The 26770-nt window shown below is 49.5% G+C and overlaps 1 protein-coding gene across 1 annotated transcript; it reads right to left on the reverse strand.

The window, feature by feature from the left end:
- Positions 1 to 1379: 1379 nt before the first annotated feature.
- GPR55 (G protein-coupled receptor 55) lies at positions 1380 to 25281 on the reverse strand. Its single transcript, XM_036319605.1, has 5 exons — positions 25214 to 25281; positions 24515 to 24632; positions 9087 to 9176; positions 4457 to 4463; positions 1380 to 3272 (listed from the first exon to the last, which is right to left on the reverse strand). The coding sequence occupies exons 1-5, from the start codon at positions 25279 to 25281 to the stop codon at positions 2302 to 2304; spliced, it is 1254 nt and encodes a 417-aa protein (XP_036175498.1). The 3' UTR covers positions 1380 to 2301.
- Between the last annotated feature and the right edge of the window lie 1489 nt (positions 25282 to 26770).

Raw genomic sequence — 26770 nt, forward strand, 5'->3', positions numbered from 1 at the left:
GGGCTAGGGCTTCAATATATGGATTTTAGGGGGACACAATTCAGTCCACAGCAACTGTCGAGAAGTAAAGATGTTCTCAGTTAGCCATCGATACCCAGGCCATGACTAGGCTGTGCTCAGGAGTGTGAGGAACTCAGAAGAAAGGAGTGGCCCAGGCCAGTGCCTAGCAGTTCTTCACATTCTCCAGGTCTGGACAGGTTAGTAGGATTCACATGTGAGGAGCCATGAAGGAAAATTCAGATCTAACCTGGGAGAGTCAGACCCATCTGTCAGTGGTCAGGAGGGGGAGTCAGCAATGGACGGCTTCTGGAGAACTGACCATGTCTTCACGCCATCAGTGGCCAGCAGGTCTTCTGTGCTGGGCCATGGTGTATACAGAGGAGCCAGGGCCCTTGAATGCAGCTCCAGTGTCATGGTAATGGGACCAGATGGTGAGAGAAAGGGTGGACCCAGCACTGGAGGGAACATAGGGCTTGTGGGGTCTGTGTGGCCCAGTTGCTGGTCCCTGGAGGTCCAGTTTGAGCGGCAGGAGCCTCTGTTCCTGGACGGATCAATCCTCCATACCCATTCCCACCTCTGTATTGGTACTTTCACCTTTCCCTCCAGTCCACCGAGTGCACCTCACTACTGAGGCAGCTGCAGGGAGGCAGGCAAGGGGCTCCTGCCCTCCCATGGATCTCAGTCAAGTTAGGGACTCTCAGGCTGGAAGCAGCTCGGCCCTCCATCCTTCCTGCTCACCCCCACCTTCTCACAGAACTCCATGTCATCACGCAATTGGCAATCACCCAACCTCACCTCTTCCTCCCATTAGGTTTTATCTAAAGCACCCTCTTCCTCTCCCATGATCACCCCACCTTCCTGTCCACCACGTGGTTGTGGAAGCCTCTTATCCCACAAGTAGAAGGTGGTTGCTCTTCTTCCGAAAAACCTTCCCCTTGTCTCATTTGTTACTTCTCATCCCACTCACTCCATCCTCCAAAACCACCCACAATCTAATTTACCCTTGCAGTCATTTGGCTATCTGGAGCAGCTGAGTCATTGAAGGCTTTCAGCTGTCACCACTGCTCCTTCTCTGATCATGACAGGAGCCCGAGCCAAGTCGTGACTCAACAGTTTACAGCCTCCAACCAGGAACTGCCAAGAGCCTTGTGTCCTCAAGATGGTTCCTCCATTCCTGGCTGACTCATTTTCTCCCTCCCAGCCACTGGAGAGGACAGCTCTGTGAACACACCACTGTGGCCAGCTGCCCAGCCAGGACTCAGGCGGGCAAGACACACACATGTTCTTTATTCTCCTCTGGCTGAACCAAATCAAGCCTGATTCTGTCTCATCATTCTTAGGGAAACTAAGTCTAACGAATAGCTCCCCAGTCTGTTCAAGATAGCAAACTAGTCATATTCAGGCATTTCCTTTCTCCCAGGCTTGTTACCACTGCCTCTCCTCCCGCAGGCATGTGCTAAAACTTCAGGCAGTGGACACCTCTGTGGCAATGGGGGAAGAGCTGCCCTTGGCCTGTCTCCTTCCTTCCACAGCTGTATCCTCATGGCTCTCAGGTCTCACCAACAGCTATCCACTCTGACCCCACTGCTTCCACAAAGTATCTGCAGCTTCACCATAGCCTGGTCCACACCATCCCCTTCATTCTTCTGCAACTTTTTGTGGGCTTCCCAGGCCTTTCAAAAGCCCATAAGAAACTTGGGGCTCTCTGTGTGTACTTGTTCTGCTCTGATCATCCCACTTGCTGTCATCTCTGCAAGGCTGTTGGCCAACAGACCCCCAGAAGGGACTGGAAAGAACAAGTCTGCTCCCTGCCCCCCCAGGGATCCCCAAACTAAAGAGGAGCTTGATCCACCCCTATCACTGCATCTTGGCCCAGGATACCTGCCATCATGACTGATCTTCTTGATTCTCTCTCCTAACTCCACTCTCTCTTCCTTTCCAGAATCTTCAGATCTAACAAGAGGTAGGGGAGAGTTGAGAACCAGCCTTGTCCATATGGACTCATCTTCTTCCTCAATTATTCTGCCTCATGCTTTTTGGAATTAGAAATCAAGAATTCAACTGGTTCTTAGGTTCATCAGGAATCCCCAAACACTGGGTGATTTATGTTGAGCTGTCTGGGTGTGGTGGGAAGGTCTTTGGAGCATAATGAGCAGGCACAGCATTCAATGAGCATCTAAAAGGAAAGCAAACCAGTCAAAGCACCATATATCATCCCACCACAATACAGTCTTGGGACGGGATATCTGCTCCTGGAATTCGGGATTGGGGTTTCCTTCCTCTGAGCAGGACTTTCTTCTCTTAGCCTCTGGTGGTCATGGTATCACAGAGAGCCAGCTGGCCTCCAGAACGCTGGCGGGCCATGATGCCTGTGCGGAATTCTTTGATGACAAAGTAGTAGCAGAAAACATCCAGGCAGCAGTTGATGTTGGAAAGACACATAGACAACTGTAAGAACAAGCTGATGTTCCATTTAGCTCTGCACTCCACAATAAAGCCATTCCTCACCAGAAACTGCAAGAAGAAACCGAGGTGGATCGGAAGAAAGGAGACCACGAAGACAGCCAGACTGGATGCAATAGTCCAGATGCAGGCCCTCTGCTGGCCCCAATCTTGGCTGTGGTCCAGTCGGCCAACCAGAATGTGAATGCTCCTGAAGGAGCAGAAACCCATGATGCCCATGGGAAGAAGGAAGCCAAACACCTCGAGAGGGAAGAAGACCTTGGCACTCCAGGTGTCATCAGACATATTGTGGAAGCATGTGTACACTTTTTCCACTTTCCCATGGAAGTTGTAGATGGGGATACTCCCAACCCACACCAGGACCCAGATGGTGAAGCAGATCCCAAAAATCTTCCTAGGGGAACGGCAGTGGCTGACCAGGATCGGGTACCGGATGGCCAAGAATCTATCCAGGCTGATGAAGCAGATTGTGAAGACACTGCCATACATGCTGATAAAGTAGAGGCACTCCACAAACGTACAGAGAGATTGTAAGGGAACCGGCACATGGCCCAGGGCAACCTTGAATGGGAGCGAGAGCACCAGCAGGAGGTCAAAGACCGCCAAGTTGATCATGTAGATGGAGGTGGCAGCATACTCCGGCCACCTCTTCTTCAGGAAGGTGCGGAAGCGTTGGATGGCCAGCACATTGAGAAGTAGACCCAGGAGGAAGGTGGGGATGTGCACCGCCAGCTGCACAGTTCTCATCAGCTCATCCACTTCATGCAAGGAGCAACTCTTGCTTTTGTTTGGCTGGCTCATGTTCTTCCCTACAACATCAACAATAGGTTAGATGAAGTTCCCCTCAACCTCTAGAAGCGATGGATTCATATGACTTTGTCAGGAATGATAAACACTTCCCCTTTATCACCCAGCAATTGAATGCTCATTGAATAACCATTAGAAAACACAGGGAATAAAAATTATCTCTAATTCTGCTGCCTAGATGTAACTGTTTCTATTTCATGTATATCATTCCAGACTCTCTTTTCACACACACACTCACATACCACATGTGTGTGCCTTTTTCTTTTACAAAAATAAAATTATGCATAATATGTCTTTTTTTTCCCCCCCAATCAAAACTCCTTCTGTTGAAAGTAGTAATGACACAAACCTTGACCCAAACTGGTTTAAGCAAAGAGAGAATATATATATTTATATATAAGCCTAAGTGACCATCCGACCGGTATCTATGATGCGCACTGACCACCAGGGGGCAGACGCTCAATGCAGGAGCTGCCGAACTGCGGTTCTCAGGTGACGCACCAGGAACCAGAGAGGAGGGAGCACGATTCTGGGGTGTGTCAACTGAGAACCACCCTCTTGCGATCCGGGACCCCTCTGGGGGATGTCTGAGAGCCGGTTTTGGCCTGATCCCCGCAGGCCAGGCCAAGGGACCCTACTGTGCACAAATACATGCACTGGGCCTCTAGTTTAACATAATGGAAAACATGAAAACACAAGTCAGGGCTGACTTGAGCTCCTCTTTCCCTCTGCTCTTTTCTACCCACATTCCCAAAGGTTCGACAGAATTCACCCTGCCTGACTGTAGGGCTGGTCACAATCAGTGCACCACACTCCTCTGAACTCAGTGACTGGGTTGTTGGTTCAGGGATGGACACCTGACTCACACAGAAGTGATGAAAAGCAATGAAACTCTTGCTTGGGTTTCTAGGCAGGGGGTTGGGGCTCTTTCTGTAGGATTTGAAGTTGGGAAGATGTAAGGTCTGGAGCTGCTGTAACTTCTTGCTACCCCATGGAGAAAAATAGACAAAAATGGAGAAATATGGAAGAAAGGACATTCCCAGAGGGAAATGAAGTAAGTAAGGGCCTGCGGTCTCCACAGGGCAAAGAAAGGCCTTTAGACAGGTGAACGACTAGAACTGGTCCCAGGGTCAAGAAGACAAAGTCTGCGGCACAACTGCACAGGGCTTATGTGACTTGACTGTACCAGGTGTCTGTGTGGAAAATAGACAAGATTTGGCTGTCAGTAATCTCCAGTAGGACCATCCTAAAGGTCACATTAAAATTACTAACAGACTTCAAATGGGAACTTTTCAAATGATAATCTTTGAAGCCAGAGAAAGCACTTTATGGACTGGCAAAAGGCGGAGGGGGTAGGTGGGGATAGGAAGAGATTAACCAAAAAATTTATATGCATATATGCATAACCCATAGACAGACAATAGTGCTGTGAAGGCCTGGGGAGGGGCCAGGAGTGGGGTGGAGAGGGTCAATGAGGGAGAAAAAGAGGACATCGGTAATACTTTTAACAATAAAGATAAATTTTTTTAAAAGCACAAAATAAATTCTAAGTATTATTTGAAAAAAGTACATCATTAAATAGAATTCAGAGAGACATTGGCAAAGATACATTGTAGTGGCAAACTTTAATATACTATCGATTTGAACACATCAAGCAGGCAAATATAAATTAGGATATAGAATTATATAAGTAGTATAATGAATACAATTTAATTAGTAGCTCTTGGATTTGGTTTTAAACCAAATATCGAATAAACAGTTGCCAAAATAATTCTCTGCCTAGCAAGAATAAAACCTTCCATTAAAAAAAAAAGCGGAAATTATGTTGGCTATGTTCTCTGACCACAATATGCCAAAAACCCAGGAAATAAAAAATAGAATTGGCTATTTACAAATAAGTAAAGTCAGAACTACAAAACAAAACTCCTGGGATATAATCTGAAATGACAAGAACTTTCTGAATTGGTTATTTAAATATATATATATATATATCAGGAAGCAGCCGAAACTATTCTGAGAGATGCATAGCCCTCACAGCTTTTTCCCTTTGTATGAAATGTTTTGATTAATTATGAGCCATTGACCAGTACAGACTTTAAGCCTTAATATTTCTTCTTTCCTATGTAAAACCAGATTATTAACTCTGTCTATTCCACGTAAGGCAGAATACCATAGTGTGAATGCAAGTAACAGTAACGTCTGCTCACACGTCTGCAGGCTTCACTAAAGTTAAGAACTAGAGTGCGCCCTGTTTCTCAAGTCAGCAAAGCAAATTCAGTTACACATTTTTCCTGCTCATCATTTCAGTTGAAATACAACAAATACTACTTTGCATCTCAATAGCACTTCTTATCCATCACACAAACCCTTTTCTCTACCCTCACCATTCTTGTGAGGTAGTGAAGGGAGGGAGCGAAGACTTGTCCTTTTTTTAGAAGAGAAAACTTAAGGTGAATTTTGAACTCAACCTTGGCAACCTATTGAAAATTATCTAGAAAGTTTTATTTTTTTTAATTAAATATTTATTGTTCAGATTATTACAGTTGTTCCTCTTTTCCCCCCTCCATAGCTCCCCTCCACCCGGTTCCCACCCCACCCTCTGCCCTTACCCCCTCCCCGCACTGTCCTCATCCATAGGTGTAAGATTTTTGTCCAGTCTTTTCCCGCACCCCCCACACCTCTTTCCCCCTGAGAATTGTCAGCCCACTCCCTTTCTATGCTCCTGATTCTATTATATTCACCAGTTTATTCTGTTCATCAGATTATTTATTCACTTAATTTTTTTTTAATATATTTTATTGGTTTTTTACAGAGAGGAAGGGAGAGGGAGAGTGAGAGGGATAGAGAGCTAGACACATCGATGAGAGAGAAACATCAATCAGCTGCCTCCTGCACACCCCCTACTGGGGATGTGCCGGCAACCAAGGTACATGCCCTTGACCGGAATCAAACCTGGGACCTTTCAGTCCGCAGGCCGACGCTCTATCCACTGAGCCACATCGGTCAGGGCTAGTCACTTAATTTTTAGATTCACTTGTTGATAGATGTGTATTTGTTGTACATAATTTGTATCTTTACCTTTTTCTTCTTCTTCCTCTTCTTAAAGGATACCTTTCAGCATTTCATATAATACTGGTTTGGTGGTGATGAACTCCTTTAGCTTTTTCTTATCTGTGAAGCTCTTTATCTAACCTTCAATTCTGAATGATAGCTTTGCTGGATAAAGTAATCTTGGTTGTAGGTTCTTGGTATTCATCACTTTGAATATTTCTTGCCACTCCCTTCTGGCCTGCAAAGTTTCTGTTGAGAAATCAGCTGACAGTCATATGGGTATTCCCTTGTAGGTAACTGACTTTCTTTCTCTTGCTGCTTTTAAGAGTCTCTCTTTGTCTTTTGCTCTTGGCACTTTAATTATGATGTGTCTTGGTGTGATCCTCTTTGGATTCCTTTTGTTTGGGGTTCTCTGCGCTTCCTGGACTTGTAAGTCTATTTCTTTCAGCTGGTAGGGGAAGTTTTCTGTCATTATTTCTTCAAATAGGTTTTCAATATTTTGCTCTCTCTCTTCTTCTGGCATCCCCATAATTCGGATGTTGGTATGCTTGAAGCTGTCCCAGAGGCTCCATACACTGTCTTCGTATTTTTGGATTCTTTTTTCATTTTGCTTTTCTGATTGGGTGTTTTTTGCTTCTTCGTATTTCAAATCTTTGACTTGATTCTTGCAATCCTCTGGTCTGCTGTTGGGAGTCTGTATAATATTCTTTATTTCAGTCAGTGTATGCTTAATTTCTAGTTGGTCCTTTATCACAACATCTAAGTTAAAAGGTGAAAAAAGAAAAAAAAAATATTGCAGTAGTGAAGGTCCTTCGGTTCTTCTATTCTTCAGTGTGGCTCGCCTTAGACCTGCCAGGTATTCAGGAGGGTGTTGAGTTTCCCTGCGATACACTGTTCCTCTGTGTTGTAAACCACAGTCCTTATTTTAAAGCAAGCCGCATTTGTTTCCCAGACTGCCTTATTTTGTGTTTAGCAAAGAGTCAGTTTGTGGGTCAGCCTCTGGGTGGCAGTGCTCTGGGGTTGGCCTCTGAGGCTATAGGGCCTCTCTGTCCAGTGGAAGTTCACTGCCCAGAGCTGGCTGCGTAATAGTTACCAGTGCTGTGTTGTTGCTGGGATTTATCACAACATCTAGAGTCTCACTAGATTTCTTTAGGGTCTCATTAAGTTTATCGGCACTTTCTAGAAAGTTCTTGAAAAACCTTAAAAGTGTGGTTTTGAACTCTATATTCAGTAGTTTGCTTTCCTCCATTTCTGTCATTTGTGTCCTGTTTCTTTGTCTCGGCATTTTTTATGCTTCCACTGTGTCAATAGAGTAGCTTTCTGTGCTAAGTGTCCTATAGGACCCAGTGGCTCAGCCTCCCCAATCACCTGAGGTGGACACTCTTGGTGCACCCCCTTGTGGGCTTTGTGCACAGTCTTGTTGTAGTTAAGCCTTGATTGTTGTAGGTATCACTGGGAGGATTTGACCTCCAGGCCAATTGGCTGTGAGAATCAGCTGTATCTACGGTGGGAGAACTTCTGTGCTGGAGGCACCCTTATGGGGCAAGACTTGCTTCAGTGGGGCTTTGGTGCTCACTGAGTCTGCCCCCTGAGTGTGTCCCTTATGAATCTGGGGAGTTGTAATTGGATGGTCCCACTCTGACCACTGGGTACACTGGCTCTTAGATCTAAGGAGGTGCTAATTTAGCCTCTGCCTGAGGCTACCCAGCAGAAGCCAGCTGTAAAGCAATGCAAGTTGTCCTGGGCCCTTGGGGGAGCTGCAGTTTGTTAAGTAATTTTCAGATTACAAAGGGCCGGGCCTTTCATATACAAAAGCCTCTGTGCGGGGGGGGGGGGGGGGCTTGGGCGGGGAGGGGTCCCAGGGGATCAACAGGGCAGGCAGAGTGAGCAGTATGGCTGCTCTTAGTCCTGCCAGAGGCCCCTGCAATCGCTATGAGTGCCTCCGAGAGAAAGCTGCCTTCGAGTTCCGACCGATGCCAAACAGTCCCGCTTCTCCCGTATGAGTCTGGGTCCCCAGAGACTCGCCCGGAACTGGAGCTCAGAGCCTGAGACTCCCTCCTGATTGAAAAAGACAATCGTGTCCTCAGCCGCCAGCCCTCTCCGCATGCACCTCCGCACCTTTGTATTTTACTTCCGCACTGCACCTCCTCTGAGTCTCGGTATGCTTTTCTCTTTCCTTCTAGTTGTAGAATTTCCACTCAGCCAGCCTTCCTGTGGTTCTGGATGATGTCCGTTCCGTCTTTTAGTTGTATTTTTGAAGTGGTTGTGCGAGGCAGCAATCTCCGGTGTTTACCTATGCCGCCATCTTGGTTTCTCTGGTTTAGATGATTTATAGTCAATCTTTAAGAGCAACTATCTTCCACCTAAATGTTCTCTCAGCACCAGTGAAAAAGAGATTCCATTTCCTTGAACATTGTAGCAGTTTGTTTTAATATTCTGTACTGTTGGTCTCCAGTAACAAATTCACTTATCAGGTTATAAGTGAAGGCTCTTCATTCCCCAATGCTTGTGCTAAATATGAACCTCCATCTTATAAATTTTGCAAATGGGATATTAGGGAATTTAAATCTTTGAGATAAGAATAGCTTGTTGTTAAATATTTAGGCACATTTGACTCTAGGTTTGATATGCAGTAACTATGTATTTTCGTTTTCCATTCAGCACCGTCAAAACTTCATTACAAAATGAATGTTTACTAATAAGACCAAATAGAAGTTATAAACAGAACTCTCAGCAAAAGCTCTTGGAATTGGCTATCTCATAACCTTGGCCTTGTAGCTCGGCAATACCTCGCTGTTCTCATCGCTGTGCAGGCAGTGCTTGCACACTAGGGCGAAGCTCCGCAGCTCCCACAGCTGCAGGCAGGAGAACCCCAAGTCCAGCACCTGGCGAGGCAGCTGGTTGGGCTCCAAGGACCCAGAGCCCAAGGCCGCCCCAGCTTCTCCCCCACCCCCCCACCCCCCACGGCGCTGCCATTGCCTCACAACCATCCCCAGAGAAGCCACCCACCTGCTCCCACCCTCATGTAACAGCTTTAGTCTTTTTTTTTTACAAAAGGAAATTAAATAAACGAATTGAGCACTCAAGTTAAACATTTAGTATTTAGAAAAAAACCAAAAAAGTGGTAGAGAAATCAGAAATAAAATTACAAAGATTAAAACTGAAATAAATGAATTTTAAAAAAGAGGAAAATACCAGAATTCATAAATTTAATAGCTGGTTTCTGGGGGAGGGGAGTAAATAAAACAAAGCATATATCTCCAACAACTATGATAAAGAAAAAGGACTCAAATGATCATAACTAGAAGTGAAAGCGGAGGTGTTAGAGGAAGAGAAGAGAGAAAAAAAGAAATAAATTATCTTATCATGTGAGTGCTAATCCATTAAAAAACCTTAATGTAGTTGATGATTTGGAGGCAAAACATAATGTAGTTGATGATTTTGGAAGCAAAACATAATTTACCTCAATTGATACAAGAGTGGACAGAAGTATTGATTGATTAGACCAACCACCATGAAAGAAACTGAGAATGCTATCGAAGAATTACTCTTACCCAGGCTCTAGCTCATTTAAAATGTCAAGAAACAGGTAATTCCCATACTCTAAAAATAATTTCAGAACATAAGATAATATTAATGAATTTGTGTTATGAAACCAATCTACCTGAATATCAAAACTTGACTGATGTAGCACAAAAGAGAAAAGCTGTTGTTCAAATGACCAAATCCGTTTCAATGTTAGGAAATCTATTAACATTGTATTAACATTGTGTATTACATCATTAAAGCAAAAATGAAAAGCCCTCTGCTTTATCGGTAGATAGTTTTACACAAAAGTCATTTAAATGAAGGGATAGAAGGATACTTCTTACACATGATAAAGATAACTTGTTCACACCATTGGCCAACTTTGCATTTAATGGTTAAAACAAACAAACAAGCAAACAAAAACAGTCATTTTTGTTGAAATTGCCAATAAGACACTTGCTTATACCCAGAAGTTCCAAAGATGCACTAAGACAATGGAATAAATAATAGAAATGGAAGGTTTGGTCAATAAATGATGTTGAAACTATCAGTAAAAACCAACTTAGATCTCCATCTCACACTGTAGAGCCAAAGAAATCCCCAATTTATTAATGAATTAATTAAATTTTTAAAAAAATCAAGCCATAGAAGAAGTAGATGAAAATTTAATGGACAACTTATGGAAGAAAGCTCTTTGTCATCGTAGAATGATTAAAAAGCAAAAGAATTAAAAAAGACACACACAGACACAAGTTTGACTGCACAAAATTTAAAAAAAATTTTTTGTTGAAACATTTTAGCATCAAGTAATATGCTGGAGGAAAGAAAATGCAATAAATGTTAGATGAATGATGTTCTTTCTCTATGAAGAATATAAAAATGTATAATATCAAGATCCTCAATAGATCAGTAGATAAAGGGCATAAATAGACAGTTCTGAGAAAACGATTTAAAAAGAGATAAAATTTTTGCTTATCGAATTTAAAGAAGCTGGTGAGGATTCCATGAGACAGTCACGGATATGCTGGTGAGTATACAAATTAATATACTTTTGGGGTTTGATGACTTATGTTATGAACCATAGAAATCATATTTGTCTTTCATCCAGTGATTCTTAAATTTTACCTTAAGTAAGTTATGCAAAAAATTGGGTACAGAAATAAGTTCATTTTAACATTTTTTCTGGTAGCAAAAAATACACACTCATATTTACCATAAATACCAACAATAGCTTATTTTCACTTTGATAAATCTAATCAATGAAACATTTCTGTCTGTTATGTTTATATTCATTATGTTAAGTAAAAACTCCACAAACTGCAGAATTGTACATTCAGAAAATGATTTCAGCTATGATTTTTTTTAAAAAACACCCATGCTTAGGTGGGGGAAAACCCTAGAAAAAGAATTTCCATATGTCAAACATAGGCTGCATTCTAACAGATTGTGGGTGATTTTTAAATCTTTTATCTTTATCTCTTATCTTTCGTTTATGTGTGTGGGGGGTATTTTTAAAAAATATATTTTTATTGATTTCAGAGAGGCAAGGAGAGGGAGAGAGAACTAGAAACATAAATGATAAGAGAGAATCATCGATTGGCTGCCTCCTGCACACCCTTACTGGGGATCGAGGCCTGACCGGGAATCAAACCTCGACCTCCAGGTCTATGCTCAACCACTGAGACATGCTGGCCGGACTGTGTGTGTATTTTTAATTAATTAATGATAATATAAAAACAATTTAAATTTTTTAATGTATTAAATGTTGGAGAAAAAGAAGAAAAATAATAGCTTTTGACTTCCCGTAAAAGAAGAAAAGTCTTGGTGTGTGTTTGAGGCAGGGGTGGGAGGGAGGTTACACAAAACTTAAAGAGATGCTTTGAACTAACCAGTGCTCAGCTGATGAGGCAGAATCTTGGCAGGTCAAAGATGAACATTTCAACACATAGCATCTGAGAACAAAGCATGAATGACAGAGAGTTGCAAGGGATAGAAATTGAAAGCAGGTGCCACTTATGAGATGAGAAAGGCATCAAGAGCCTGATTATTGATTAAAAGGTTTCACCTGCCAGCAGGTCAGCTACTACATCACAAAAATGGTACCTAGCGTAAGGAGTACAGAACAGTGCATGAGACGAAAGTGCCAGCTGAACAATGAAGACTGGGTGAAGGGAAGGAGCGATATTTAAATGTAACTCTCCCAGTGTTTAGAGAGCTATTCATAGAAACAAATGTAGAAGTTAAAAGTTAAATATTTCCTATATTGGACATTTCAGTTATATTATCTTGTATATTTTTAAAGGGACACGAGGAAAATTCACAATAGAAACTGAAAAGGAAAAAATGCGTTGTCTCAATATAGAAAGCAGAGGGGCAACCCCGTGGGAGTTTGCACAAATAGAACAATTATAATGTAAACAACATTCCCTCACCATTATAATACTCCCTATAAAAAGGGGCATCCACTTAAAAAACCAAAACCTACTCTAATTTTGTGGATACAAAGCACAGAGGAAACCAAAAGACACAGAGAGAGGAAACTGATAGGATAATCGATGGTTTTTCAAGCACACAGATACTAGAAAAGAAGGGACTAGGGCCATGTGATTCTTTTTAGTAAAAGGAATTAGGAGAGTAACATAGAGACTCCACAAAGGTAAAAGTTACAATAAATAATTAAACACAAAACACTCGATTTATGTTCCAATGAGAATAGCAAAGAAGTACATAATGGGGACATGTCAGAAATGCAAAAAGAAGTAAAAATGGAGATATAATAGCAGGTAGAGACCTTAATGCTCCCCTCTGGGAATATCATTGATCAAGTAGACAGAGAAATTTGGAGCTCTGAACAGCCCAATTGCTAATAAGATACAACTAGCTGATCAATAAGAACTAAATCATAAATCAAGGGAATACACTCTCTTTGAGAGAGGACAAGGGTCTTCCACCAAATCTATCCCATTCCTGGGCCCAGCCAAGCACTCCAAAGCCATGGCAATTTTACCTTTTTCTTCTCAGACCACCAAGAAAACAACTAATAATATATAAAAGGTATTTTTATGCATTCTCTTAAGTAGTCTCTTTTTTAAAAAATTTTTTAAAAATATATATTTTATTGATTTTTTACAGAGAAGAAGGGAGAGGGATAGAGAGTTAGAAACATTGATGAGAGAGAAACATCGACCAGCTGCCTCCCGCACCCTCCCCCCTCCCCCCCTTCCCCCCCTCCCCCCACTGGGGATGTGCCCGCAACCAAGGCACATGCCCCTGACCGGAATCGAACCCGGGACCCTTCAGTCCGCAGGCCGATGCTCTATCCACTGAGCCAAACCGGCCAGGGCTTAAGTAGTCTCTTGAACTGTGTGTGAATCAGAGAGAAAAGCAGAAGTTATTGAGATATTGGAAAGGATCAAATAAATGCACACAAAACACTGGTGCCGTCCCAGCTTAAAAGAACATGGGGATTCCTACATATCCTTGTAAACAGGAGAGATGGTGAGAAAGGAGGTGAACCCAGGCTACATGGGAGGAACACGGAGTGACATGGCCCTTGCAACTGCTCTGATCACCCAGGCGCCGGAGGCTGCCTATCTGCAGGGGCCGCGTGAGGAGGGGCTGGGAAGCCACACACAGGAGAAGACAGAGAAAGGACTGGAGCTGCTCATATCTCTGAGAATAGACATATTCGCATTCTCCAGTGCTCAAGACACGCCACACTGTCTGATCCACGGGGCCATAAAAGGAGTGGGTTCCAGGTGCCACAGAAAGCGGGTCTAGCTACCAGAGTGTTCGAGAGCAGACAGAGCAGGTCTGGCCATTTGGTGAGCTCTCTGTCACCAGAGGTATGCACACATAAACAATTTTTCAAAAAGCAAAACCCTGACATGGAATCTTCTGTAGATAAATTAACGTTTAGTGAATAGGAAAGAAAGCATCCCATATGTGAAAAGGGACTGGGCTGGGCATCTGGAAGCCTCGCTCTGCTCCTGGCTCTCTCTGGCTGTGAGGCCTCCATCTGGGTTCTCTTATCCGAACAGCATTACTCAGCCCTGTGAACCCAGAGCCTGTGGCCTCACCGAGCTGGCTCTCTTACTGCCAACTCGGCCCCGCCCTGGGCTGTGATTCCTACAGCGCTTGTGCCCCGTGGTGCCCTTACCTGCCCATCTCAGTTGGGACAGGCCTGAGTCCATTTCTGCGCAGCTGGGGTACCTAAACCCAGCCGCATGCTGCAGACCAAGCCAACCTGCCTTGCATTGGCAGACTGGACTTTCCAGAAAACACCAGCCAGAGGAAGACTGCAACCTTAGGGGGTTTGCAGGCTAAGCAGGAATTCCAGAGACGGAGGGCCAGGCCTGGCTGAGCAGAGTTGGATGTAGTTGGAGGAGGAATGCTCCCGGACCAGCGTCATCCCATCCAGGTTCCTCACCTGCAATCCCAGCCTCCCCGGGGGTGCAGTGTCGAATGCCACAGTTAGAACACAAATATTTACTTGGACGCAGTTATCTGCCACTAACACCGTAAACAAATTCACCAGTCTACCCCTGAGCTGGGCTTCTGGGGGACATGACGCAAGAAGGAACAGGACACAGAGGGGACAGAGCATGTAGACAGAATGTCTCTGAGTCCAGAACTTTGCTGGAACTGTACCCCTGAGCTTGGTGGCTTGATGTGGGGGCTCAGGAAGTGGAGCTGCCAGCTTAGGGGCTTGAGATGTGTTAAATGCTCTACGGGGGAACTGGGTACATTCCTGGGACGTTGTTATAGTTATGCCCATTTTACAGATAAAGACAGTGAAGTAAAGAGTCTACCCCAGGCCAAGCAGGCAGGGAGGGGCCTCGCTGGAGCTCACATTCAGAGGCTCTCCTTCATTTTGTCCTCACCATGGTCCCCCACCAGCATCACCAGCATTCCCAGGAGCTCCCTCCCAGTCCCCACTTCTGCCTGGCTCCACCTCACATCTCCTCTTCTCCCTCAGCACCTCCCCTCCCCTCCTAAGAACTCCATCCCGCCCTCCAAATGTCCAACTCCATGGTCCACCTGTGGTCCATCTGACGTGATTTCCTTGCTGTGACTGAGTAGGGGACATTAAAGTCACCTGTGTACCACAGAGAGTCCTAGCAACCCCAGGACAGGGCCATGCCTCCTTCGTCCTGTATCACCCGGCCTCCCAAAAACAGCCCCCCGGGAAGTTCTAGCTAAATGAGGGGGGAACAAGTGAATGACCAGGTCTGTGGGCTCCGAGTGACAGGTGTTCCCTTTGGAGCTGGGACGACAGGACAGAACCAGAGAAGCACTGAGCCTTCCGTGGAGCTCTGGGGAGCTCTCTGCACCCCCTGACCCTAGCTCATGGCCTCAGGCAGCACAAAGCCAGGCCCAGGCCAGTCCAGCAGACATTTCCTGACTCCCATTCTCCACTTCCACTCTCAAGAATCTAGAACCCCCAGGGTTCCCCATGTTACTGTATCCTCCCCACCCCCACACCCACCCCGGCCCCAGCCTCTCCAAGAGACACTTAGCTAGGGTTCAAGAATAATGCAGTTATAATATATAAAGCAAAGCTTCCTGGGGGGCAAGCACTTCCATCACTTACTGCTCTCAAGAGCCCCCTGAGGAAGAAACCTCTATTGCTCCCATTCCCCAGGGAGGTACATTGAGGCCAGGGACGTGACACCGCTGGCAAGTGGCCGGCCTAGGCTCCCTGGCCTGTGCAGCTCCGTGCTCAGGGGCTGCAGGGAGAGTCCTGACTGCGTACGCTCGGGCTCTTGGTGCCTTCCCAGCCAGATTCCGGGGAGCGGGCAGGTGGGCCGAGGGTGTGGCACATAAGCCGAGCTCCCCTGGGGAAGGCTCCTAGGGCTGCCAACCCTGAGGCTCCCCTCCCCCAGCCTGGTCCTGTAATCCTGAGCCAAATCAGGAGGAAGTTGAGGGTTCGTAAAAAATGTCACTGCTAATCAGGGGCAAACCAGCCCTTCGCCTGCAGCTGCTGCTGTCACTGAGCTGCCGGGCTGCCCCTGCCCCTGCCGCTTGGTACTTCCCGCTGAGCCAGGGCAGGTGTGGACAGAGGCCAGACCAGGGAGGCCCGGCTGACAGCAGGAAGGTCACCTGCAGTCCACGAAAGCAAGGTCAGTCCGTGGCTCTGTGCCTCCGTCTTTCCACGTGGCCCAGGGGCTGTTACCTGTTGGTGGTCCTGTGTAGTTGAACAAGCTGTGAGATGTCATTTCTCCTGCAGCCTGGTCGCCAGCCTGCTCTGGGGAGAGTCACTTCCCCTCTGGGGCTCGGCTTCCTCATCATTGAAACGAGGGGGTGGAACCAGATGCTTTTCAAGTGGCTCTGGCTGGGGGCTCCTTCTCTCAGGTCTGAAGGTGTCTGGAGTCATCTCACACACCAGGCAGTCTAAGCCGGGTGTAACGCAGGGACAGCCAGCGTCTTAAAAATGCCCTCGTGGCTTCCATTACTGCTGGGGTTTAGTATCAAGAACTGCCTCCCACAGAAAAGAGGGTGGTGCTGGGCACCTTCATATTTAGGACTTGGGGGGCAGGGATGCCCAACCCCTGCCTGAGTGTCTTCAAGGACGGTCAGCTCCCTGGCCCTGGCTTCTCTGCCAGGTCTCCACAGCAGTGGGGCCAGCCTTGGGCTGCAGAGCTCCCCAGGGCCCTGCGAGCAGAGATGGCCTCCCATCTTCAGGGCTGGGACCTGCGACCCACCCACGGGCCCACCCTGGTGTCTCCCAGCAGGGAATCTCGCAGAGTCCAGACATTCAGGGAAGTCTAGCTGAAACGCGCCTGGCGGAGTCAGCCCTGTGCGCCAAGTGACTAGGAGATTCCGTGAGATACCCGAGGCTCGGGCTGTTTTCACAGGTTGGCATGCAGGGCTTTCAGGTGTCTACAGGCACAGAAGCTCCCCGAGATGGGGCTGGGTGCCTCATCCTGTGATGGTCGTCTCTGTGTCAATAACAGCTTGTGGGTGACTTCGGGGAAGTCAGCTGGGGTCCCCACCCCTCAGGAAAGAGGTTGACGGGACCATGACAGTCTTCCAAGTATTCGCCCACCGTCTCCAACTCTGATCACACCCATGTTATGCGAAGGGGAGAACTAAGTTCAATCCTTGCCCTGGGCCACAGAGCCCTAAGCTGGCCTGGGCTCAAAACAGGGCTCTGGGCAATCCTTCCCCAAGAGAACCCCCCTCCCCGCCCCCCAGGCCCCTAGGGCAATCTAAGCAGAGGGGAGGTGGCCAGGTCAGGGCATCCTGGGTGCAGCCGCAGGTGGCCAGTAACCTGCCCAAAAGCAGCAGGGAGGAGACCCGCAGGTTTCGGGTGGGGCCTGTGGCCTGGGAGGCTCAGAAAGGGGTTGGAACTAAAGGGCCTGCAGAGCCCCAGCTGGTTTGGCTCAGTGGATAGAGCATCGGCCTGTGAACTGAAGGGTCCCCCGTTCGATCCTAGCTAAGGGCACATGCCTGGGTTTCGGGCTCGATCCCCAGTGGGGGGTGTGCAGGAGGCAGCCCATCAATGATACTCTCTCATCATTGATATTTCTATCTCTCTCTCCCTCTCCCTTCCTCTCTGAAATCAATAAAAATAGATATCTATAATAATAAAAGCGCGTAATATGCTAATTAGACCGGATGTCCTTCCGGCCAAAGCCGGAGCTGCGAGGGAAGCCAGGGTCCCTGGTGCCTGCCAGCGGCCGGAGGGGAGCCTGGGTCCTGGGTGCCAGAGAGAAGCTGGAGCTGGCAGCCGGGGGAAGGAAGGCCTAGTCTTGCACGGATTTTGTGCATCCGGCCTCTAGTTTAAAAATAAATAAAAATCAAGGGCCTGCAGAGCCATTCACCACTGAGTTCCTCTTCAAAGGGAGCCTGGTCCACCTCCATTCACCACTCAGTTCCTCTTCAAAGGGAGCCTCATCCACCTCCCCTCCAGCTATCCTTTTATAGAAATGAATATTTCCCCACCTGCCCCTCAGGGTACCCTCAGCACAGCTTCTTCAAGAGTTTCTGTACCAACATGAATATAAGTGTTATTTTCTCCTTCTTTTAACACCAAAAGTTTGAGTCCTGTGTGGGCTGTTCTCCCACCTCCCTCTCTTGACGAGCTTTGCTCGTGACCCTCATCAAGGGAGTAACGTGTGGTCAGAGAGACTCAAAGGGTGGTGTCCCCCCCCCCCGCCCCCGGACTTTGCAGGGTGACACGTGCTGGGCCAGAGCTGTGTGGAATGCCCCCCAACTGACCCAGGGGAGCTGCTCAGGCAATAGGGTCAGTGACAGCTGAGAGAAAAAGACTAGAGGAGAAGGAAGCAGCCTAAGTGCAGACCCGAGGAGAGAGGAGCTTGGTGTTTTGAGGGGTCCTAGGGTTTCTCTGTGCAGCTGAAGCCTGGGGCATTGGGAGAATGGCAAGAGGTGAGGCTGGAGGGCTGGTGGTCAAACAGGAGGAGGGGCAGGGGTGCTCAGGGTCCCAGGGAACCTATGCCCTGGACAGGACCACCGCACAGGAAGCTAACCCATAAGAGAAACCTCTGACAATGCAGTGCCTTTCTTCTAACCTCTGCCCAAATCAGGATCAGCTCAATGGGATGAGGCCATTTAGGGACTGGGTACAGGACAGACTCACTTGGAGGCAGGGTCAGGGTGGAGTGAGGGCAACAGCAGCAGCACCATGAAGGAATCAGGACATGGAAGGGTGTCGGGGTATCTGAGGGGAGGGCAGTGTCATCTGGGGCAGCCTGATTCCAGTTAGAGCCTCAGGCAGACCGGGGTTCAGTGGTCAGTTCCCCATGTAGACACACTGTAAACTTGACTAACTGCCTATCTTCTGTAATTGGAGTCACACATTCATTCAATCCACATACATCTGTTGACCATCTCCTTTGTCCCAGGCAGTGATGGTCCAGACAGACAGTAGTCCCTTCTCAAAAACACTGTTTTCAGGACACTGCGTGACAACAGGGGTTAGAGTACCCAGCAAGGATGGGGTACTGGTGATGCAAAGACCCCCAGCCACCACTGATGGGGGCGGGGCCCCAGAAATAAAAGGAGGTCCCAATAGAGAAACTGAGGACAGAAAGGCAAGGAGAGGGAGATGGTCCCAGCCCTTCCCACCTCTGCTCCCAATCTCCAAGCTCTGCCACAGTTCTGTCCCCAGGCTGCACCTACACATCTCATTGCCCACAAAGTTCACCCCTCAGAGCCTCCGGCAGAGATGGAAATGCCCAGCCTCCTTGAGAGTGGGCACGTGGGTAGCCAACAGGATCAAGCTGGCAAAGCTTAACATCAGGCTGGATGCAGTGAAACACTCAAGGGGTCACAACCCTTTAGAATCCACCCTTTCCCTCCCACACGGCCCCTCAGGTCCTGGCTGGAAATGCAACAGTGAGGTTAAGGCAGGAAGTTCTGGACACTCAGACATCTGGGGGTGGTCATTTTTCCAAGCTCGCTGCCCCTGCAATGGGGTTCACTTCCTTCCTGGAATTAATTTTGAATTCATTTTGATTTATATATACATTTATATCCATCTTGAGTTGGAGAATAAAAAGAGCTTTTCCGATACCAAGGGCCTGGCAGGTCAGAGTTAGGGAGGTCCCAGGCCCACCCCTCCCCACTCCTCTCTATGGTGAGGCCACCACTCCTGTTCTCAGAAACCCTTTGTCCCCTTAGCCCCCTGCCCTGACATGGAGCCCCACCCCCCTCTCTGCTCACATAAGCTCAAATGCATTCTTCATGGTCCCCAGCCACGCTCTCAACCCTGGCTCCGTCAGCTTGCTCCAGGACCTCGAGGAGGTCGGTCTGGAGACCACATGTGAGGTGACCAATAGGTGTTAAGGGTGTGAACCTCCTCTGAAAGCCCCACCCTGAGCTCTTGGTGCAGGGAAGGTGGGCACAGGCCAAAACAGCAGGAAAGCGCAGCCTTGGCCAGTCTGAGGGTGGCGAGCCAAGTCCTCAGGCTCCGCAACCCCGATCTCCAGCCCCCACACAATGCACCCAGGGGCCTGAGGTCACTTGGGCAAGAGGCAGCTGCCCCTCAGGAGGCCCAGTTTGCTACCTGGGTGGGGTTAGGGGGCCGACTATCCCGGGTGCCCAGGGCTGTGGGGATTCCTGGGACCCTGGGTTTCCGTGTTAAATCAGCACAGTCCCCAGACAAATGTGGATGAGCTGGCCCCCGCAGGTCAGTTCGGAGCTCCGGGGACTGGCCCCTGTCTTCAGTCTGAGGGCTTCTCCCCCCGACTCCACCCCAGGGAAGGACAGGGTCCTGTTGGGTGTGGGGCCCAGGCCCCTGCTTCCCGCTGACTGTGCCCACGATGCACCCTTGGGCCCCTTCCTTACAGAGGCCCCTTCATTGCAGAGGCGCCTGGGCCTCAGACCAAACACCTGGGGGAGGGGCTGGTACTTTTCCTCTCCCACAGAGGGGGCTGGCAGGCACCGCAGTTTCAACACCGTAGTAACCACATGTTCAAGGAAAGGCCGTGGCCAGACAAAGGGGCTGTGTGCTACCTCGGGCTGCGAGGGCTGCCAGCGTGTGGGGACGTCTGGAACATGTCAGAGAAGGGGCTTCAGGTTACACAAAATGGCCTGTTTCAGGAAACTAGAGTGTGTGGTCCGGGGCCCAGTGCCACCCCAGCCCCCGCTCAGCCTCCTGTCCAGGTGAGGGGCCCAGGCAGCGCAAGATGAGGGGACTCCACAGGTCTGTTCACTATTTTCTCCATCAAGAAGTCTCTCCTCCTCAACTGGCTCCTAGGGGGCCTCAGATGGATAACAGACCACCTTGCCACAGAGTGGGTTTTGCCCAATTAGTCCAGTCCCAGGGCCCAAAATAATTGTGTGTTGTAGTCTTTCCTCAGACCTTCACGGGCTCACAGCCAGAACTGTGCACACCCACCCCGAGGTGCACACACACACACTCAGATATATACACACACGAACACACCTAAGGGCACACCCTAACCCAGAAACACCTTCAGAGTCACACACACACATATGTCCCCACACCCCCTCGAAGGACACCCACACATGCTTATGCTCCCACAGATACACACTCGTCCCCAAAGACCGTAGGTAATTACAATATAGACAAATCACACAAATGTGTACCCTACGGGCAGAAAAACATACACTCGCCCAAAGACACACAGCTAAACCCCCTGAACCACCCACAGACCCTATGCAGCTCCAGTACCTGAGATCTGGTTTGTGACCTCCTGGCCGTCCCCATGGCCCCTGCCTGGTCTCCAAGCACTCCAAGAGCCCTTAGCAGGAAAGGTGGCGGCAGGTTGTTTGAGAGAGACACTCAGAGGGATGGAGCCAGGGTGCTAGCAAACTTGGAGTCACCTTCCTTCCATATGGCACAATCCTCAGACTCAGTGCAGCCCACCAGCCAGGGTGGAGCCTCCAGACCCCCCTACCACTTGGGGACTCAACTGAAGAATGTAAAAATATTATTGAAACCTGTATTTGGAAAGTCATTAACCTAAAAGTTTTCCAGCCCTGACCAGTTTGGCTCGGTGGATAGAGCATCAGCCTGTGGACTGAAAGGTCCCAGGTTCGATTCCGGTCAAGGGCATGTACTTTGGTTGCAGGCACATCCCCAGTAGGGGGCGTGCAGGAGGCAGCTGATCGATGTTTCTAACTCTCTAACCCTCTCCCTTCCTCTCTTTAAGAAATCAATAAAATATATTTTTAAAAAATAAAAATAAAAGTTTTCCATAAAGTCCAAAACCTAGAAAATAAATCCTATCTATATATATAAAAGCCTAAGCAACCGTTCGACCATTCAACCGGTAGCTATGATGCACACTGACCACCAGGGGGCAGATGCTCAACACACAGGTATGGACACATGGAACAGACTTATGAATCTCAGAGGGCAGGGGGAGGGAAGAGATTAACCAAAGATCTTATATGCATACTAGAGGCCCAGTTATCAGCACAGTTGCAATCAGTAAAAAATTCCATCCAAATTAATTTTCTTAAGGTGGGTGTAAATTGTACAGCCATTGAAAAAGTCTTGCCTTGGCTCATTCAGAAAAAATCACATGGCAAAGGCCTCATCCAGCTGAAGATTAATGCTAATTTCTCAAAACCTGTAAATTATACAGCACAGGTGCTGTGGAATCACAAATGGAATAGAGAAAATGTACCAAGGACAGCAAGATGTTTGAATCCTTTACAAATTAGTTATTTTCACACTGCAAATTGGGAGGGTCATGTGAAACCTCAGGCAAGGGCCTCAGAACGGCCATTTGAGGAGGCGAAGCTGTCAGGATGGGCTCCATGTGGGATCAGTTTTCTTTACAAAAGGCCATTTAATGCCATTTATTTATTATAACATTTATAAGAAACAAATGAGAGAGAAACACCGATCAGCTGCCTACTGCACAACCCCTACTGGGATTGATCCTGCAACCAAGGTACATGCCCTTGAAGGGAATCGAACCCAGGACCCTTTAGTCCGCAGGCCGACGCTCTACCCACTGAGCCAAACCGGTTAGGGCTCAGTAAATGTTTTTTATTCATGAACTGAAACAATACACAGTGATCTGTGTATGTGGGTATCTGGCAGTAACACAGGCCTAGTCTTGGGCAGCTATCTTTCTGCAGCCAGATGACCAAAAAATAGTTGAGCCAGCCCTGTGCAGCCTGGTCTTTTGCCCTGTGTTTCTGTAAAATGGTTTGAACAAATATTTTCTATCCTCGTAAGAAATATTTGCTGCTTCCTGATGGTGTCTCACTTGAAGGAAAGACCAGGAGGTTGAGCGATGCTGGGACACAGGGAAGATTGCTGGTACTCTTTGGCTTAATTCTACCACCTTTGGAAAATAAGAAACTCTCCAGGACCCCACGCAGCAGGCCAAGGGCAGAGCTCAGAGGCAGCTCTGGGCCCTGGCACCAGCCGCCCACCCTCCGTGGTGCTGGGCAGCCAGATCTCCAGGAGTCCCATGACCTTGCCTCTGACATTGAAAGACGTCATTCTGGGTGGGAAGACATAAAGCCTCCTAGTCCCGTCATGTTTATGGGAACAGACTCGAACTGCTTCTTCTCCGGGTCTCAGGAAACAACTTCCAGGGCTAGCAGGAGTGCCTGGCCTTTCTGCAGAACACTGTCCCCCAAAGAGCACCTGGGAAGGAAAACTGGCTACGCATGGCTCCCACCTCCCCACCTGGGGGTCAGATGCGTCTCTCAATAGGGCAAGTTGTCAAGATGGAGAGCGAAGGGACTAACCAACAATGAACCCTCCCACAGGCTTCTTCCCCAGGTCTCTCCATTGCCCTGCAGCCCTGGGGCCTGGGCTGACCCTCCGAGAACCCAGTCTCACCTTTGTCCCGGCTGGGGTGCTGGGGAGCTCTAGGAGACAGGGCTCCTGTCCCAGAGCCCCAAGGAGCTGGGTCTTTGGTTTCCCTACTTTTGTGGACATTGCATGGCTGTGTCCTTGGTCAGTCCTGTCTGAGATGCGGGTGTCTGGGGGCACAGGTCATGGAAGGAAGGGGCCTTGGGAGAGGGGCTCTCTGGAGCCCTAGGTGTTTCCCAGAGAAGTTTCTGAATCGAATAGGGTGAGTGCGGTCCACCATGGTGCTCATGGGAGCGGTCCACTCCTGTTGTACGTACCCTCCAGGCTGCCCAGCTCCCCGGCTGCAGAAGTCTGGGCCTCGTACCACGGGCTCCACAGTCATTCATAGCAGTATCTTCTGGGCCCCTGAGCAGGAGGCTGAAGGGCTTTTTGACCCCAACGTACAAGTGTATGTGGGTCTCTGGCAGTAACACAGGCCTAATGTGTCAAGTTACCCACCAGGAAGAGGGAGGGGCCATGACTGCAGAGCAGTGTGTGGTCTGAAGTGGGCAAAGGCCACCCAAATGTATTTGGAGAACTGCTGTGTGTGTGTGTGTATGTGTGGAGAGAGAGGGAGAGAGAGAGAGAGAGAGAGAGAGAGAGAGAGAGAGAGAGAGAGAGAGAGAGAGAGAGAGAGAATGGACAAGAGGAATTGGGGGGTCATGAGTCAGGTGAAGGAGTGAGTGGGAGAGCTGGGCATGGTGGGCAGGGCAGACCATTGTTCTGAAAGCAGATTCTTCCCCTGACCCGACAGCACACAGGTCCGGAAAAGCCAGTCCTCCCACCTTGATCTGGGGGTACCCCTGGAGCCCTGCCATGCTGAGCCTGGGGACACTGGAGCCTCTGGGAGCAGTTTATTACTTGGCTTTTAGCAGGTGCCTGGACCAGGGCCCAGCAGAGGTTCCACTCGGGGTAGAACCTACCCCTAAACCAGATGGACAGAGAGAGGAAGGGTCTTGTGGACGAGGTCCTACAGCCCTGCCCATTTCCCCACCTGCTCTTGGCATAGAACTCAGAGCTCAAGGTCGGGGTTTCTTGGCAGGCTGCATTCACTTATAATCATTTGCAAACTTGAGGCCGTGGGCATGAGGGATGGCGCTCCCTGGCCTGCGAACGCTGTGCATCCTGGAGAAGGGGCGCTGGCCTCAGGGTGTGTCTTCAGAGCATGGCTTCACCCGCAAGAAGGCAGTTCTCAAGACTGAGATGCCTACAGGGGCCAAAAGAAAGTGTAATTCTGACCCTGGGCACCCCAGGCTGTGGTCAGACCAGTGTGGCCCATGGAGGGGCAGGCAGCTGTGTGGTGAGTGAGTGTTCAGGGGCCTCCTTCACATCCTCTGTCAGCATCCCCAGACTCACCTTCTTAGGGTGAGGTGCTGATTTCTGGTGGTCCAGTCTCGGGTTATCTGGCCCAGCAGGGCCTTTCCTTGCTTCTGCCACCGGTGGGAAGCGGGAGTAGCCCTGGCTGCCCTGGGGCCTGCAGGGAAGGTCAGTAAGGAGGGTGTGGAGGCCCCTCCAGACAGCCTTCACCTGCAGCTGCAGCTTTCTCCCCCCTCCCAAGGAGGCTGCAGGCACAGGTCCTGACCCAGCGGCACTGATGGCCACTGCAGAGCTCAGCAACTGCTCTCCGAGTGCCCAGGACGACAGTGAACAGGGGGCTTTGTTTGCCCCAGAGGGTCCCAGGCCTCCTCCCTCAGCCTCCAGACCCCAATACCTCACAGCAGGGCTTCACCCCTCCTCCCGCTGCCACACTCTCCCCACCCAGCAGTCTTTGCTTTGACAGAGGGATGCCCTAGTCCCTGTCTCCTGGGAAGGCTGGTTTGGGGAGCAAGGTATGTGCCAGGCACAGGACATAGTCGCTCCTCCTGAGTGAGGGGACTGTGCTTGGCCACGGGGAGGGGAACATGGCCAGAATCCACCAAGCCCACCCACCCCCTTCCAATGGCAGCTTGGAGACACGGAGGAGCTTGTTACATTGCCTTTGGCCAGTGGGCCAAGCTCCAGGAGGGGCATCCACCCAGTGGCATGGGCCAGGGGGCCAGAGGGCTGAGAACTCACTGGGGAGACGGGGGCTTCCTGGAGCGCCGGAGGGCCCCCCAGAGTTCCCTGCAGCTGCTGCCCACCATGTTCTGCTCCCTGGGCCCAGCAGGTGCCCGACTCCCAAAGCTTTGAGAGGTCCGGGTGGTCACTGGCAGGGACTCCAAGCCCCAGGGACAGTTTACAGGCCGGCCCAACAGAGGAGAGATGGGGGGAGGTGGTGACTGGGCAGGAGGGGAGTAAGGGCGGGTGAGCCGTCTGCCCAAGTGGCTGGAGGTCAGAGAAGGGCCAGAAGAGGGGTGCGGGGCAAAGGAAGAGTGAAGAGTAGAGAGGGAGGACAGGCGGACATGGCAGACAGGAGGGGTAGGGGGACTGGCAGGGCAGGGGGAGCAGGGGACCCGAGGGGGCCTATAGAGGCAGCAGGTCTTGCGGGTCCCCAAGTGAAGAGGGGCCCCTCTGGTGAGAGATGGGAGCCTGCCTGGGCGAGATGCGTGAGCCGGAGGAGAGCCAGGCCAAGGGCCCAGAGTGGGATCCGGCAGAAGGCAGCGGGGGAAACCAGGTGAGGGGGAAGGGGAAGGGGCAGCAGGAGGAGGGGGAGAGGGTGGGCTAGGGGCAGTAGGAAAATAGAAGGTTTGCTTTCTCTTCATCGCTGGCAATGCACAAAGTGAGAGCAGATCCAGCCGTGGGGTTCTGGAATCTGTTGCCTTAGGATTTGTCCTTGTGACCTCAGAAGCAGAGAATTCTAGAGCGAGGCCTGGGTGCCTTATAGACAGAAGCAAACAGGTCTTCATGGAGACTGTCCAAGGCAGCGCTTAGGGCAGAGCCAGGCAAGGCGCCCTCGATAACCTGAGTCAGTCAGCTGGCACCTGGGCCATGGGACAGATCCTGGCTGGCTCCCGGCCCCAGAGACTGCCTGAGAGCCCGGTGGCTGGTGCTCTGAAGTGGCCCTTTTTCCTGGCCACATGCCCAGTCTCCCAGTAGCCCCGCCCAGGGAGGGTGAAGGGGCTCAGCCAGTCCCTGAGCTTGGGTGCCTGGAGATGTCTGAGCTCAGGAATTTCCTAGAATGAGCAGGGGTAGCCATGTTTGTCTCGGGCATCCCTGGCCTCGGAGTTCTGGGAAACAGAGGCAGCAATGAGTGTTGGTCAAGAAGCAAGAGCCTGGAGAGCTGAGTCCTCCTAGAGCTGGGTGCCCCCTGTTCCCAGAGCAGGGCAGTGCCGGCAGTCAGGGCGGAGAGCCCGCTGTGCACTCACTGGTCACTCATGCAATCACACCCCTGCTCTCCCATCTCAGGAAGGACCTTGAGGAGACATCTGTTCTAGTGATGGAAAGGGCCTAACACTGGGCACCAGACTCAGGACACCTGACATGGAAAGGACAGATCCACATCCCTCTCACATGTGACTGAATAATTTTTTCTAGAACTTCCATGAGCTTGACAACCAGGGCTAAGGAACCTGGGGTTCTGGAGTCTTAGTGGACTCACCTCGCAAATCCAGAGACCCTCATGTCTCCTCCTCTAGATGCTGCATGTCCCCAGGAAAATGTCCAGAAAGCCTGAACCCCACAAACCACCAACGG

The sequence above is a fragment of the Myotis myotis genome, unplaced genomic scaffold (genome assembly GCF_014108235.1).
Source record: "Myotis myotis isolate mMyoMyo1 unplaced genomic scaffold, mMyoMyo1.p scaffold_m19_p_8, whole genome shotgun sequence".
In the NCBI taxonomy this organism is placed as follows: domain Eukaryota; kingdom Metazoa; phylum Chordata; class Mammalia; order Chiroptera; family Vespertilionidae; genus Myotis; species Myotis myotis.